Source organism: Aphanomyces astaci, assembly GCF_000520075.1.
Source record: "Aphanomyces astaci strain APO3 unplaced genomic scaffold supercont1.53, whole genome shotgun sequence".
Lineage (NCBI taxonomy): Eukaryota > Oomycota > Saprolegniomycetes > Saprolegniales > Verrucalvaceae > Aphanomyces > Aphanomyces astaci.
This window is the reverse complement of record NW_009798316.1, coordinates 290,074-302,858: the sequence shown is the minus strand read 5'-3', so window position 1 is coordinate 302,858 and position 12,785 is coordinate 290,074. Positions and strand designations below refer to the sequence as shown.

Sequence of the window (12,785 nt, the reverse complement as noted above, 5' to 3'; positions counted from 1 at the left end):
AGGCATACCCGAATACTAGTTACACGGCAGCTTCCCATCACCTCCGACACTGGTCGTGATCCTGTGAATAAGATCCATCTATCGAAGTAAGTTGTTCCTTCCACAGGCTTCCTTGGTGTGGGTTACTAGCATCTCTCAGACGGGCAACAGCCTTCTCCATGAATAGGTTCCCTCGTAAGCAGCGGCGGTTACATCGCGTTGCCACCACCACAATGACAAAAATGGTTACAGTCTATTCTCAACGTAGCCAATCGTAAGGTAGGGCCGGTTTCGTCCGAGCAGTCGTCGGTTTCCCGTGAACAGGCGGCCTTGGTTGTCTTTGATTGGCTGGTTTCTCTGGTTGCGACCTGTGATTGGTGCCGAAACGTTGGCGAAACGACGCCACGACCTCTAAATCTTGCGTCGGTTCAGGACGCACTTTTGAATTTGTAGTACCATGCGCGGCTGGATCGGATTGTTTGCGACGGTGCTCAGCACGAGCGTGGTGACGTCCAGTTCCGGCGTCAAGGGCGACATGCCGACCATGTTTCTTCGCGACCCCCTGGACAAGGCGCTGCTTCTTGGAAACGGACGACGCCATCGCATCAACTTGGACGAGGCGGCTCAAGGCGCGTTCTTCCTCGCCCCGAAACCTTGCGGGGGTTTCATGCCCATCGCCCGCTGCCCAGCTAGATGCAAGCCATCCGACACCAAAACAGGCGAAGAAGACTGCACCAAGTGCAAGGGGTACAAGCTCGTGCCGCAGTCGTCGAAATCCCAATGCACGTCCGGCAAGATCAACAAGTGCCGAGGATTCAAGTTGATGCCCCCGGCACAGTGCACTGGCTTTGACTTGTTTGGGAACCCCATTCCACGCACGACCACGGTCCAACCTACCACCACCACCACCCGACCTACCACGACCACGGCACGACCTACCACCACGTCGCAGGCGCCTACCACCACCACGTCGCAGGCGCCTACCACCACCACCACCACGGCGCGACCAACCACCACGTCGCAGCCGCCTGCTACTACCACCACCACCGCTCGGCCGACCACCACCACGGTCGCACCGCTCACGGGAGTGGAGTCGCTCACCGGCGCTCCTACGTCTATCCCCACGCCTGCGCCAACCACGCCTGCTCCCATCGCTCGTCCTACCACCACGGAGGTCCCCACACCTGCGCCAACCACGTTCGCCCCTCCCCCCGCCACGACGACCACCGAACCTTTGCCAACCCCCGCCCCGTCGATTCCCAACAGCAGCAGCGAAGGCAGTGGCACTTCTGGTGGTTCTGATTCCAATGGCGGTTCGTCTGGCTTGAGCGGCAGCGGCGATGCTGTTGGTTCTCCCTCCACGGCCACCCCTGCCGCCGAAACGACTGCCGGAACGGCTGGTGGGTCCTCTGGATCGACCACGTCCGGCCAGTCGGCGGGCACCACAGGCGCCGCCAACGGCACGACCGCGACTAAGACCGGTTTGTCTGGTGGCGCGATTGCCGGTATCGTTGTGGGCTCGCTCGCGGCGGCCGGGGCCGTTGGCTTTTTCATCTGGAAGAAGCAAAAGGACCAACACCGCGAAGCCGAAATCTTCAGCGACCCGCCGCACGATGTCGAGAGCCAGGGCGGAGACTACGCCGCCATGTAACGCCCCACGGCATCGGCATTTGCTGGCTGGCAACCCTTTACATATGTGTTCATGACGACCAACAACTCGTAGCTGCGCTTTGGAACGTAACGTGGTTGTGTTGGATCGTGATTTCGTTTGTGTTTGTGGGTACACTCGAAAAACACATACATAGTAGGCGACACATTGCCGCCTTCCACAGCTCTTCCATCCTGTCTCGTGTAGTCTATGCATTCTACATGGCCAAAGTTTTGTCTTCGTGGTTAAAAACTTACACCCTGTCGATTCTAATATATACTACGTAGTACTAGTATCTATCTATTACTTCGAAGTACAGTACTTCGAAGTGACTATTATTATTATAGTAAGTATATTCACTCACACAACCCAACGAAATGCGGCCCCAGCTATAAACTTGTACTACACCTTTTTGCAGTTGAGTTGGACGAAATTTGGTCGTGTGCCCGATATATTTAACGGGCACATGCACCAAATATATCGGGCACACGACCAAATATACCGGGCATTCGTCCAACTTAACTGCAAAAGGTGTAGTACATGTAATACTGTACGCAACCCCCATGTACGTACCAATTTCGACTGCCGACTTGATTTCCCCCAGACTTTCGCCTAACTGTTACTAGGGACATGGTACATCTACAAAGCACTAGAAATATTCCCTTCATTTCAAGTTGTTGCTTGAACGTATCGTCTATTTACAAACAGCCACAAACTGTAGCTTCAAGTGATTCAGTTCGGCCAGTCCTTAAGTCGGGCGATGGCTTCGGGCACGTTCTTCGCAGCCGCCATCGTATAGTATTCTTTGGCCTTGGCCAAATCCGCTTCCACCCCTCGGCCAAACTCATACTGCTGCGCCAGACACAGCTGCGCCTCCGGAACGCCGCCTTCCGCCGCCAGGAAGAAGGACGCGGCGGCTTTGGCCAAGTCCACGTCGGTCCCGCGACCGAGCGCGTAGCACGCCCCGACGTCGAAGCGCGCTTGGACGTTGCCCGTGTCGGCCGCTTTCAGAAACGTTTTGAACGCCTTGGCGGGATTGGCCTCGACGCCGTCGCCGACAAGATACGCGTTGCCGACGGCGCGGATGGCTTCGGGCATGCCTTCCTTAGCTGCATGGGAGAACAGTTTGAACGCTTTCGACTTGTCCGCGGGCACATGCACGCCCTTGTCGTACATGTACCCGAGATCGTACTGCGCCGCCGTGTGCCCTTGTTCGGCCGCACGTTCCCACCACTGCAACGCTGCCGCGCCGTCGACGGCAAAATGCAACCCAAGGAGGTGCATGCGACCTAGCTGGTGGCACGCATTGGCATGACCTTGGTCGGCAGCTTGCTTGAGGTATTGCGCTGCTCGTGGCAAGTTTTGCTCGACAACGCCACCTTTCCCAAGCAAGTAGAGGTGCCCGAGGGCACTCGAGGCCTTGGCATGGCCTGCGTCCGCCGCCGACGTCCATCGCGAGATCGCGCTGTCCACGTCCTGTAGCTGCAACAACTTCACACCTTCGATGTAGTCGACATGTCCGTCGGAAGTACTAGAGAATTGCCGCCATGGCAAAGCGGGCGACCCGCGAAGTAGTGTCGACCACCGACGTAACATTTCACTGACACTTTTACTGACACACCCAAAACCTGTTTAATTAAATATCCAATGTTACAGGTCTTGCAGGTGCGTTCAAATTTGAGCGGAACCACCGTAAATTATCCACATGGCCGAGTCGTTGGAGGATGAACTTGCGCGCTTCCAAGCAGAAATCGCGTCGCTGGAGACGGAAGTCATATCCGAGAGTGCCCCCACTGTGCCGATAGATGGTCAAGAGGTCGCCGCGTCCTCGTCGAAGCGTCCCTTGGATGGGGATCTCGACCTCGACGAGGTGGCTCGAAAGCGCCAGAAAGCCATGGAGGTCGCCAACAAGATCCTGCAGGCAGCAGCTTCTGCACCGGCGCCAACAGCGAACCAACCTCCCGTTCGTCCTGTGCAAACGGTGATCGTTCGCGCCCCGTCCAAGCGCGTGGACAAGCAGGTCCCGGAGGAACCACCGGCGATGTTTGTGCCTCCCCAACCAAATGTCCTCCGCATGGATCAAATATCATCTACCCCGAACGTTTCCATCATGCATGGCCAGTCGCTACCGACCGGCGCGGCCGTGCAGCTGGAGCTCATGATCGACCACGTGACCGGGTTGCCGCTGTCGACAAAGGAACAGCTCATCTTCAACCAGCAGCAAAGCGTGTACAGGTACAAGCCACAGCACAACTTTACAGCGACACATCAGGCACCGAGCGGCAAAAAGTTTCTGCGCGCCGCGGCCGGCAAAGTCTGGGAAGACTCGACGTTGGCGGAATGGCCCGAGAACGACTACCGCCTCTTCTGCGGGGATTTAGGAAACGAAGTCACGGATGAGCTGCTGTCCCAAGCATTCGCCGCGTACGCGTCCTTTGCCATGGCGCGCGTGGTTCGTGATAAGATCACGCACGTGTCCAAGGGCTTTGGCTTTGTGAGCTTCATGGACGGCCTCGACGCCATGAAGGCCATGCGCGAGATGAACGGACGATACATTGGGAACCGACCGGTCAAGATCACCAAGGGCAAGTGGCAGGACCGCGCCCTCGACGTGGTGAAAAAGCACAAAAAAGGCGGCCGCAAAAACAAACATTTGTTTTGATGAAAAAACAAATAATCTAACGGCTAGAAAAGATACTACTAAATAGTACTTCGAAGTACTACTTATACTGTAGTAGTACTAGTCCGAGGGGTTTGCTTACAAGTGTGATTTTCGAATAATGTTATTACTACGTAGTAGTATAAGTATTTTTAACTATTAATACTATTAATATTGTTTTTAACTATTAATACTATTAATATTGTTATTGTAGGGAACTACAATAATATTCTGTCTTCAACTATTAATAGTACTACGTAGTACCCTACGATAGTACTTACTACTAGTATCATACTATAAAAACTATGGCATGGATACAGTACTACTAGTACTAGTATGTATTACTAGTTTTGTATTACTAGTATTGAACAAGTTGTAATTGCTTTATAATAGGTGGTTTTACGCGGACGACGCGGACGAGGTTGGTGTGGGAATGGAAGTCGAGGATTCTAGTTGCAGGATGAGGTCTTGTACGGCAAGGCGCTTCTGACGGACCAAGTTGAGTTGCTCGCGAATATGCCGCGCTTTGGCGTCGTTGGCGTTGATCTTGACCTGGAGGTGGGCGAGGAACTTGGGCAGTTGAATGTCGACCATGTCCCGAAGGATTGCCCAGTTCGGATGATGGGACGCGACAGGGACTTCGGCGATGGTGTGGGTGTATGCGGCGAGTTTCGCACGCAACGAGGCGTACTGGGCTTCGTGGGCCTCCCGCGCTTCTTCGCATTCGCTCCATGCGCATGTACTTTGCGATTCCAGCCCTAGAAGCGTCTCCATCTCCTGCAGCAACATCTCTCGGTCAACGGAGGGTGGTGGGTCGCCTCGCTCCTTAGACGTCGTTTTGCTGAAGCGTGACAACCTCGTCGAGGACAACGATGAAGTGTTGACCCATGTCGGGAAGAACGATGTCGTGGACGATTTACGATCATGTGGACTCATGTACTCATACGATGCATGGCGGTCGGCCTGACGTCCAGGAGTCTGCATCCCCATGAACGCAACGTCCGTGGTCGATTCGCCATGATGCTGGGACAGTGGCATGGAGGAGACGGCGGGGCCTTCGGGCGATCGGCGATGCCTACTGATAATGCAACGGTTGGATCCACCGACGATTGTGATTGGTGGAATTCGAACCGTTGAAGATCCAATGTCCATCCTGAGCGCGAGGAGATTTGAGGACTTGCCAAGGTATGCATGCTACATATGCGGCGAAAGCTGTACGAACACATGGAGATTGGCCTCGAGAAGGAATCGAGGCGTAGGTTGAGAAAGCATGAAGCATATGGGGCCATGGAGGAAGCTATGCATCGATCCAGGAGCGAATGAGATGGATGGGTCCTTGATGTCGGATGCACGCGTAATCCCGCTGGGAACGAACGTACCACTTGGGGTGACTTGGTGTTCCAGTGCTGTCGTGGGTCACACGCTTCATAACACAGACCAAATGTGTTCGTTGTGGTCCAAGTAACGGTAAACTGCGTACCACGTACAGTACTTTGAGCTCCATCAAGTCACATGTGTACGTTATATACAAGTTACATGGGATTTACATGACAGTGCACGAACTCGAAGTTTCGTCGTCCTTGGCGCTACTAGTACTAGTAGTAGTTGGAGCAGCCGGAGGAGGGGTGGCGTGCTTTTCTGCTTCGCGTCTTTCAATGGCCCCGCGAAGGAGCTCGACGTCTTGCAAGCTCAGCACGGAGCTGTTGCGCACGACCACGGTCTCTTCTTCGCCAGTCATGGTCGAGATCGGCAGCGTCAGCTTGGACTCGTCGTCCGTGAGGCCAAGCAGTTCCGGCATTGTGGCATTCACGAAGTTTGGGTAGGTGGTGGTCATGTGGATCACGGCCTGAAGCCCCCGCACGAGCCACAACAAGTCGGCGCCGGTTGGGAGGGTGGCTTCGCCATGTCGAAACAGGATCGGCGTCGGGTACAGGCCGCTACCGTCCGGGTCCTTTGCAATGCGGCAGTTCAATCTACAACATTGAGTCGAGAATGAGGGATATAATATGGACAGCATGTCCTTACTTGTCAATGGCGTCCAAGTCGTCGAATGGCACGGCCGTGATGTTGCCGTAAAACACACTCAATTCCCGCGCGCCCCACACCTGCGCCTTTTGCTCGGCTTGTTTCGACGGGTCCACGCAGTTGATTTTGTGGTCTTTCCAGTGATTGCGCTGGAACCAGGACATGTGACCGACGGGATATCGATGGAGTGTGGGCGGGAATGTACATCAATATCATCCAGTACGTACTTGGCACTGGGCGTCGCAGTAAAACACGCATTGGCACCGGGTGCATCGCTTGAGCTCCTTGTCCACGCCGGCCTTCTTGTCACACGTGGCACAGCGCCGAAGCTTGGCGTCCTCCAGCAAGGCCAACTTTTGGCCTGCATGCAAGCCACTTCAATCGCACGGAATTTGCGGTGGGGACGGCCTACCTGGAGGCAAGACTCGACGTTGCAAGTCCGTGCGCGTGAAGAAAAGCGCCAGGCCTATGGCGTCAAGACTTATTAGGCAAGCAGCAGTAAAGTACCGACCTTTCAAGCTGTCTTCTGTCGACGGATCGTCCACATGACCTAACACGGACACATACACAGACCCTCCTTGCACCTAACATCATCACACAACATTTGAGATTTAGCGGCATGTACAAAAGTTCCATACCGAAGATTGAGGCTTCGAGTTCAAGGCCAAAGAGGTCGTGGCGTCGATTTGGATCGCTTGGCGCTCCACCAGCCGTCGCCACGGTTGCAGCTCGGCATACTTGGCACACGCTTCGTAGCTAATCAAGAAGATTGCTTAGCAGCTGCAATAGCGATTTCCGAACGACGTACAATTCCACTACTTGATCATTCGTCAACCCCAACGACAACAAGCCGGGTTTTTCGCTGACGGCACCAATGGATGCCATGTCTTTGCGCACCAAATGACCCGATAATTCTCTACACAGGTATATGAAGCGCGCTCAATGGACGCAAGTAGGCGTACGAGATGCACGCGTCGATGCCTTCCGATTCCGTCAAGTACGTGCACTCGATACCTATTTTGTCGACACGTGAGCCACGACTAACGGGACAGCAAACACGTACCCAATGCCGCATACGACACACGAAGTTCCCCAACCAATTTCTTGTCTGCAAACACAATTTTGTCGGGTCGATGTTGGGGGATGCTGCTCGGAGGATCGGCCATCGCGTCCAAACTAAGCGCCAAAATCTCGTGTGCGGATGGAAAAATTTGCGGCGGGTCGCAGATTTTCTTGGACACAACCTACATATCAAATTGTGGTGACACTCATGCAGTATAACACATCATATGACAAGACCTGGCCCAAAGGATAAATGTTGTTGACAAGGATTGCGTACGGACGACACGGAATTGCTTCGTCGCCTTCGGCGGCTCCTTCGCTGGAGGCACTCCACACGCGTAGTTTGCGAACCACAATTTGCCAAATCTCTGACTTGGTTTGATCCATGCGCTTGTACTTTTGTAGTTGCGCGGGGGTCAGAAGCATTTGGTCGACAATCGTAATGTCCGCTACATCATCAATCCAACCGCTTTTGACAACACGCTCATCTCATGGATCGAGGGGACGTACCATCGCCAGCATGATCATACTGTGTGGGCTTGGCAGATGCAGGAAGTGCCGTGCCGTCTTCCTCGTCGTCCTTGAAGTGGTCCCATTTCTGGTACTTCTTGGTCAAGTACTCGTTCTCGAGATGTGCCATCTTCCACGTCAATTCCAAACTGGACATCGTGGCATTCCAGAAACGGAGATGACCCTCCAACACTTTATATTATTTTGACTGAATATAATAGTAGTTTTCAATTTATACTTGAAATTAGACACAGATCACATGATTTATATAACGAGTCTCGCGCGCAAATTAAATTTCACAGGTTTGAACCTTCTGCTTGTGTGAGAATGACGGGTACAGCAGATGTGATGGCGGCAATCCGACAGCCCACCAAGACATGCAGCGGCATCTAGCATGATGCATCAAAGTACTTCGTCATCACGACCGTCCATGAAGACCCCTTCCGCAACCTCGCATGATACATTGCGTGACAGACATCCCTATGACAAGAGGACATGGTATTACTTCTCCCTGATCTCCTACGCCTTCTTGGACGCCGCCTTTTCCATTTTGAGGGCGTTCGTGTTGGCCTTAGGCTCGTTCACGAACGGCAAGAACGTCACACCACCCATGAATGGAACGAGCACTTCGGGGACACGGACACCTTCGGGGGTTTGGAAGTTTTCCAAGATGCACGAGATGGTACGCGTCGTCGCGCACAGCGTCGCGTTGAGCAGATGTACGTATTTCTTCTCGGTTTGGTTCATCTTCTTGATGCCGCAGCGGATCTCCATGGCGCGGGATTGGTAGTCGGTGCAGTTCGACGCCGACACCAGCTCACGGAACTCGGCGTACGCGGGGAACCACGCTTCCAAGTCGAACTTTTTGATCGCGGCATTGTTCAACTCGCCCGACACGATGTTGATGACGCGGTACGGCAAGCCCAACGACTGGTAGAATGCTTCGGCCGTGGCGAGCATTTCGTCTAGCATGGCCGGCGAGTGCTCCGGTTCGCAGAGCACGAACTGCTCGACCTTTTCAAACTGATGGACACGGAAGATGCCCCACGTGTCCTTGCCGTGTGACCCCGCTTCCTTGCGGAAGCACGTCGACGAACCGGCATAGCGGATCGGGAGCGCCGATTCCGTGATCCATTCGCCTATGTCCCATGATATCGTCAGACCGACCACAAGGATACTGGAATTCCATAAAGAAAAAAACACTTGACATAAAAGAACGAGTAAAGGACAAAAAAAGAAATGGCAACGACATTTAAAGAACACTCAAGAGAAAAAGATCGAATTTAAAAAGACATGGGTGAAAAAAGAAGAAAAATATCGAAAAGTACCTTTGTGGAACCCGCACATGGGCTGTTCCGAGGTGGCGATGAGGTACTTTTCATCGTTCGCGTCGGCGCCCGTGACCTTGTACAGAGCTTCGTCAAACTCGCTCAACTGCGCAACCCCGGCCATCACGTCCTTGTTCATGAAGTATGGAGGCTGGAGGAGCGTGTACTTGCGCTTCATGAGGAACTGTTGTCCGTACATGATCAACGCTTGGTTCAACATGACGCCATAGCCCTTGAGAAAGTATCCGCGGTGGCCGGCGACCTGCACGCCTTTCTCGGGCTCGTACCCGTCGATGCGGTGCAGCACTTCGTGGTGGTAGTGCAACGAGTCGTCGTGCGCACGGCACGTGCCCCACGTCGCTGTCACTTCGTTGTCGTCTTCGTTCTGGGAGATGGGAACCGAGGGGTCGACGAGGTTGCCGATCTTGTACAATTCGCGGTCCACGACCTCCTTGAGGGCGTCGGCTTCGAGCTTCAGCGCGGGCTCGGATTCTTCCAGTCGCTTACGTTGGTCGACCAACTCTTGCGCTTCGTCCTTCTTCTTGGCCTTGTACAAGTCCTTGATCGTGGCTTGGAGGCGGTTCATGTTCATCTTGAGCGTTTCCAAGTCGCCCTGCTTCTTGCGCCACGCTTCGTCTAGCGCAATGACGCGGTCCACGAGGTCCACATCCGCATAGCGCTTGCGTTGGCTCTCACGGACCAATTCTGGGTTGCCGCCGCGCTCTGTGCGCAACAAGTTGATGTCGATCGGCATGACTTTGGGTTGTCAGGTGGGGTCGAAATTCCAATGGCGAAGGAAGCCGTGACAGTGCAATTAAAATTCATAGATTCCAGTATTTTATTCATAAATGATCAAGGGAATACAAAAAGCAAAATATTTTATTCAATGTACGATAATTATTTCGACACGGTGAAATCCACAAGCGAGCGTTTCATTGGTGCCCGATTTCAAGCCAATCAACCACGCACGTTGAGTTTTCTTGCGGCGGCAACCATCATGTGACGAACGAGTTTGAACATCATCAAGGGCGTTAGCGCTTCTTGCGTCGCATGCAAGTGAAGATCATTGGGTCAATAGAGTAGAGCAAGACCAACCAGCAGGACGAGGCTATCAAGAGTTTGAAGCCTCCTTTTGGGAGGTTGCATTCACACAACAAAGCGGGCACTGCAATGTGTTGTGCGACGTTCGCTTACAAACCCTTGATGGCTCATCACTTTACTCGCCGTACTTCATGTGACCCTCGGTCGTTGTTTTCAGAGTCGCTCGCGTAGAGCGCAAATCCTCCTTCCCATGGTTGTTCATCATCCTTGACCAGCCGCATTCACTCACCTTGTTTGCACCTGATGCGCTTAGAACATCTTCCTCGAGCATCCTTCCGTTCGGTGTATCACTAAGACCTATCCTCGCAACCGTTGCGTGGCCATTCACCACAGTCGTGTCCAGTACCGCGACGTCCGAGGATCCTTCTACCCATTTGGAGGAACGAACGACTTCTAAATGACCATTCGCCCGGACTGTTGGGAAGGACTGACGACGACCCGGTAGCTTGGGCGCCTAGCTCGAGCAAGGATGAGGTGAAAGTGCTCGGTGTTGGAGGTACTAACGTTATGGCAATTCACGGTTCCATGCCTTTCTACATCGACCAGGAATCATCATCAGGTCTTTCCGATTCGTAGAGTACGCTTCGTCGGTGGTGCGAGTGCATGATGTTGCCTCCTTACTTCTTCCCTTATCGTTCGATCCCATTGCAATAAAAATGCCTATAAGACTAAAGTGCGATGCTTCTGGATTTATGTGTGTCATCCTTGCGCTAGTGTCCACACTAACCTCCTAGTCATACCATAAGGAGGCTTCGGATACTATTGGTCATTTCGATAGACTTTTCAGTGACACTGGTTCCCACTCCAGAAAGCACACACGCCACGTACAACTTCCGCTGGCGCAAAGTACTGTTTGATTGATCGCATGTGCGTTTCGAGAACCTGTTGTGCTTCACAATTGTCAGCGCTACCATTCCGGGAATGGAAAGCGCACGAAAACTCATTCTACCTTGCCAGATATAATACCTAATACAACTGGAATTTGTTGCTTCTCGGGATGACCTTGCCGGTAACGTTATACTGTGGAGTACTAATGTTACGCAGTACAGTACTCAAGTCGATGTGGTTCAGGTACATAATTGTAGTGTTGGTGTAAGGATTCGCATTTGAGATTTCTTGGTGTCGATACGTCAGCGCTTTCGTAACAAACTCGAACAAGTCTGACTCGAAGTGTGTAGTTGGAGCGTACCCCCCCACACTTAACATTCAGCCCCCAACGCCCAACGGATCCCCAACGACAGCACCAACGCCAGCGTCAATCCCAAGTACATGACTATCTGAGACCTAGTAAAAACGGCCAACACGGTCGTGACCACCGCGAGGGTAGACAGAATGATGGACAAGTGAACCATGCTAGAGGCGAAGTCCAATCGAAGCGATCAAGGCAATGGAAATGGCAAGGAGCCAGCCATAATGACCCCCCCAAGTTGACGAAGGCAGCCGTTCGTCGTTGATGAGACCATCCCATTACAGCGTGTTCACATAGGAATGCAAGACATGTGTGATACGCAAGTTCCTTCGAGGCTAAAAAGACATGTTTCGTGCATCTCGCGCATGTCCATATGACACATGGCGTTGATCGGCAACGGGGATGTGTTGTACTCGTGGGGTGCAAGTATGTTTACCCAAATTAAATACATGGCCACAATTTACGAGCTCAAGCTTCGTGTTTCGCGCCGCCACATCGATCGACGAGCATGATTGGAAGAGGACGCACCTAGGACTTCAAGTTCGTACTAGGGTTTCACGTATCCGGGTGGAGAAGTTGGGGGGCGGCAGGGGCGTGGATGCGTCGAGCCACCAGCTGGTCACGTTCTGTGTCGCAAGGAGCGATCTTGACGCTCGACGGCGCCCCCCTCTCCCCGCACCCAATGCGCCACGGGGGAGTCCCCTCGTTACTTCGACCAAATGCTTATACTACGTTTCAAACTGTAACGAAAAATCGTTTGCTGACTCGGTTGGGATACGCAAATTGACGGTTTCACCGACAGAACGTGCGACACTGCAAACCGTCCGCAAATTAGTCAAGGACGTACTCCAGGGTGCTACCAACACAATTTTGATGGAAGTACTAGTTACCATTATACAACAGGTAGTACGTACAACATGTTGCATGCTTTTGTTTGGAAGATTTCCAAATAATCTTGGGTTTGACATGTGAATCGATGCACAATGCTCTTAACGCAAACATTAAACTCTTGCAACGACTAATACGACTAGACACCGCACCAAATGGTCTTGAAGTCCACAAAGGTAGCGCACTGAGCTTTGCTGAAAGCAGGAGGGAAGCAATACCCGATCGACGTCGAGTAGCACGACTTGCATCCGTTGCAGCTGCCGGCAGCGGAGGTCGTCACGGGCGTCGCCTGCGTCGTGGTGGGGACGCCATTGGTTGGGGCTGGGGTTGCTTTCGTGGTGACTGGGGTCGTGGGGGTGGGGGCTTTCGTGGTAATGGGGGTCGTGGAAGTGGGAG

General features: G+C 53.1%; 6 protein-coding genes across 11 annotated transcripts; 3 read left to right on the top strand and 3 right to left on the bottom strand.

The window, feature by feature from the left end:
* Positions 1–420: 420 nt before the first annotated feature.
* On the top strand, positions 421–1,741 carry H257_14132. Of its 2 annotated transcripts, XM_009841887.1 has the most exons (2): positions 421–931; positions 956–1,741. In XM_009841887.1, exons 1-2 carry the CDS (start codon positions 437–439, stop codon positions 1,628–1,630), a joined length of 1,170 nt encoding a protein of 389 aa, XP_009840189.1. In that variant the 5' UTR covers positions 421–436; the 3' UTR covers positions 1,631–1,741. The 2 variants fall into 2 exon arrangements, with proteins under 2 accessions (XP_009840189.1, XP_009840188.1); XM_009841886.1 differs by having other exon boundaries at positions 421–1,741.
* A 532-nt stretch (positions 1,742–2,273) lies between these two features.
* On the bottom strand, positions 2,274–3,233 carry H257_14131 (hypothetical protein). The gene has a single exon (XM_009841885.1). The coding sequence runs from the start codon at positions 3,221–3,223 to the stop codon at positions 2,360–2,362; it is 864 nt and encodes a 287-aa protein (XP_009840187.1). The 5' UTR covers positions 3,224–3,233; the 3' UTR covers positions 2,274–2,359.
* A 78-nt stretch (positions 3,234–3,311) lies between these two features.
* On the top strand, positions 3,312–4,401 carry H257_14130 (hypothetical protein). The gene has a single exon (XM_009841884.1). The coding sequence runs from the start codon at positions 3,333–3,335 to the stop codon at positions 4,287–4,289; it is 957 nt and encodes a 318-aa protein (XP_009840186.1). The 5' UTR covers positions 3,312–3,332; the 3' UTR covers positions 4,290–4,401.
* A 243-nt stretch (positions 4,402–4,644) lies between these two features.
* Positions 4,645–5,389, top strand: H257_14129 (hypothetical protein). Its single transcript, XM_009841883.1, has one exon. The coding sequence runs from the start codon at positions 4,933–4,935 to the stop codon at positions 5,251–5,253; it is 321 nt and encodes a 106-aa protein (XP_009840185.1). The 5' UTR covers positions 4,645–4,932; the 3' UTR covers positions 5,254–5,389.
* A 389-nt stretch (positions 5,390–5,778) lies between these two features.
* On the bottom strand, positions 5,779–8,022 carry H257_14128 (hypothetical protein). 5 transcript variants are annotated; one of them, XM_009841880.1, is made up of 11 exons: positions 7,884–8,022; positions 7,611–7,822; positions 7,375–7,555; positions 7,274–7,325; positions 7,120–7,227; positions 6,950–7,067; positions 6,823–6,895; positions 6,724–6,777; positions 6,539–6,672; positions 6,312–6,460; positions 5,779–6,259 (listed from the first exon to the last, which is right to left on the bottom strand). In XM_009841880.1, the coding sequence occupies exons 1-11, from the start codon at positions 8,011–8,013 to the stop codon at positions 5,830–5,832; spliced, it is 1,641 nt and encodes a 546-aa protein (XP_009840182.1). In that variant the 5' UTR covers positions 8,014–8,022; the 3' UTR covers positions 5,779–5,829. The 5 variants fall into 5 exon arrangements, with proteins under 5 accessions (XP_009840182.1, XP_009840184.1, XP_009840180.1 ...); XM_009841882.1 differs by having other exon boundaries at positions 7,375–7,822; XM_009841878.1 differs by having other exon boundaries at positions 6,724–6,895.
* Positions 8,023–8,214: 192 nt separating this feature from the next.
* Positions 8,215–10,104, bottom strand: H257_14127 (serine-tRNA ligase). The gene is made up of 2 exons (XM_009841877.1): positions 9,212–10,104; positions 8,215–9,022 (listed from the first exon to the last, which is right to left on the bottom strand). Exons 1-2 carry the CDS (start codon positions 9,963–9,965, stop codon positions 8,403–8,405), a joined length of 1,374 nt encoding a protein of 457 aa, XP_009840179.1. The 5' UTR covers positions 9,966–10,104; the 3' UTR covers positions 8,215–8,402.
* Positions 10,105–12,785: the final 2,681 nt, after the last annotated feature.

What these genes read in the sequence shown, in the direction of transcription:
- H257_14127 (XM_009841877.1), bottom strand. Translation starts at nt 9,965, where the DNA reads ATGCCGATCGACATCAACTTGTTGCGCACAGAGCGCGGCGGCAACCCA. An exon ending in CATGTGCGGGTTCCACAAAG is followed by an intron (nt 9,023 to 9,211) that starts GTACTTTTCGAT and finishes CATGGGACATAG; the next exon opens with GCGAATGGATCACGGAATCG.
- H257_14131 (XM_009841885.1), bottom strand. Translation starts at nt 3,223, where the DNA reads ATGTTACGTCGGTGGTCGACACTACTTCGCGGGTCGCCCGCTTTGCCA.
- H257_14129 (XM_009841883.1), top strand. Translation starts at nt 4,933, where the DNA reads ATGGTGTGGGTGTATGCGGCGAGTTTCGCACGCAACGAGGCGTACTGG.
- H257_14132 (XM_009841886.1), top strand. Translation starts at nt 437, where the DNA reads ATGCGCGGCTGGATCGGATTGTTTGCGACGGTGCTCAGCACGAGCGTG.
- H257_14130 (XM_009841884.1), top strand. Translation starts at nt 3,333, where the DNA reads ATGGCCGAGTCGTTGGAGGATGAACTTGCGCGCTTCCAAGCAGAAATC.
- H257_14128 (XM_009841878.1), bottom strand. Translation starts at nt 8,013, where the DNA reads ATGGCACATCTCGAGAACGAGTACTTGACCAAGAAGTACCAGAAATGG. An exon ending in ACATTTATCCTTTGGGCCAG is followed by an intron (nt 7,556 to 7,610) that starts GTCTTGTCATAT and finishes TTTGATATGTAG; the next exon opens with GTTGTGTCCAAGAAAATCTG. An exon ending in ACTGCGACGCCCAGTGCCAA is followed by an intron (nt 6,461 to 6,538) that starts GTACGTACTGGA and finishes TCCTGGTTCCAG; the next exon opens with CGCAATCACTGGAAAGACCA.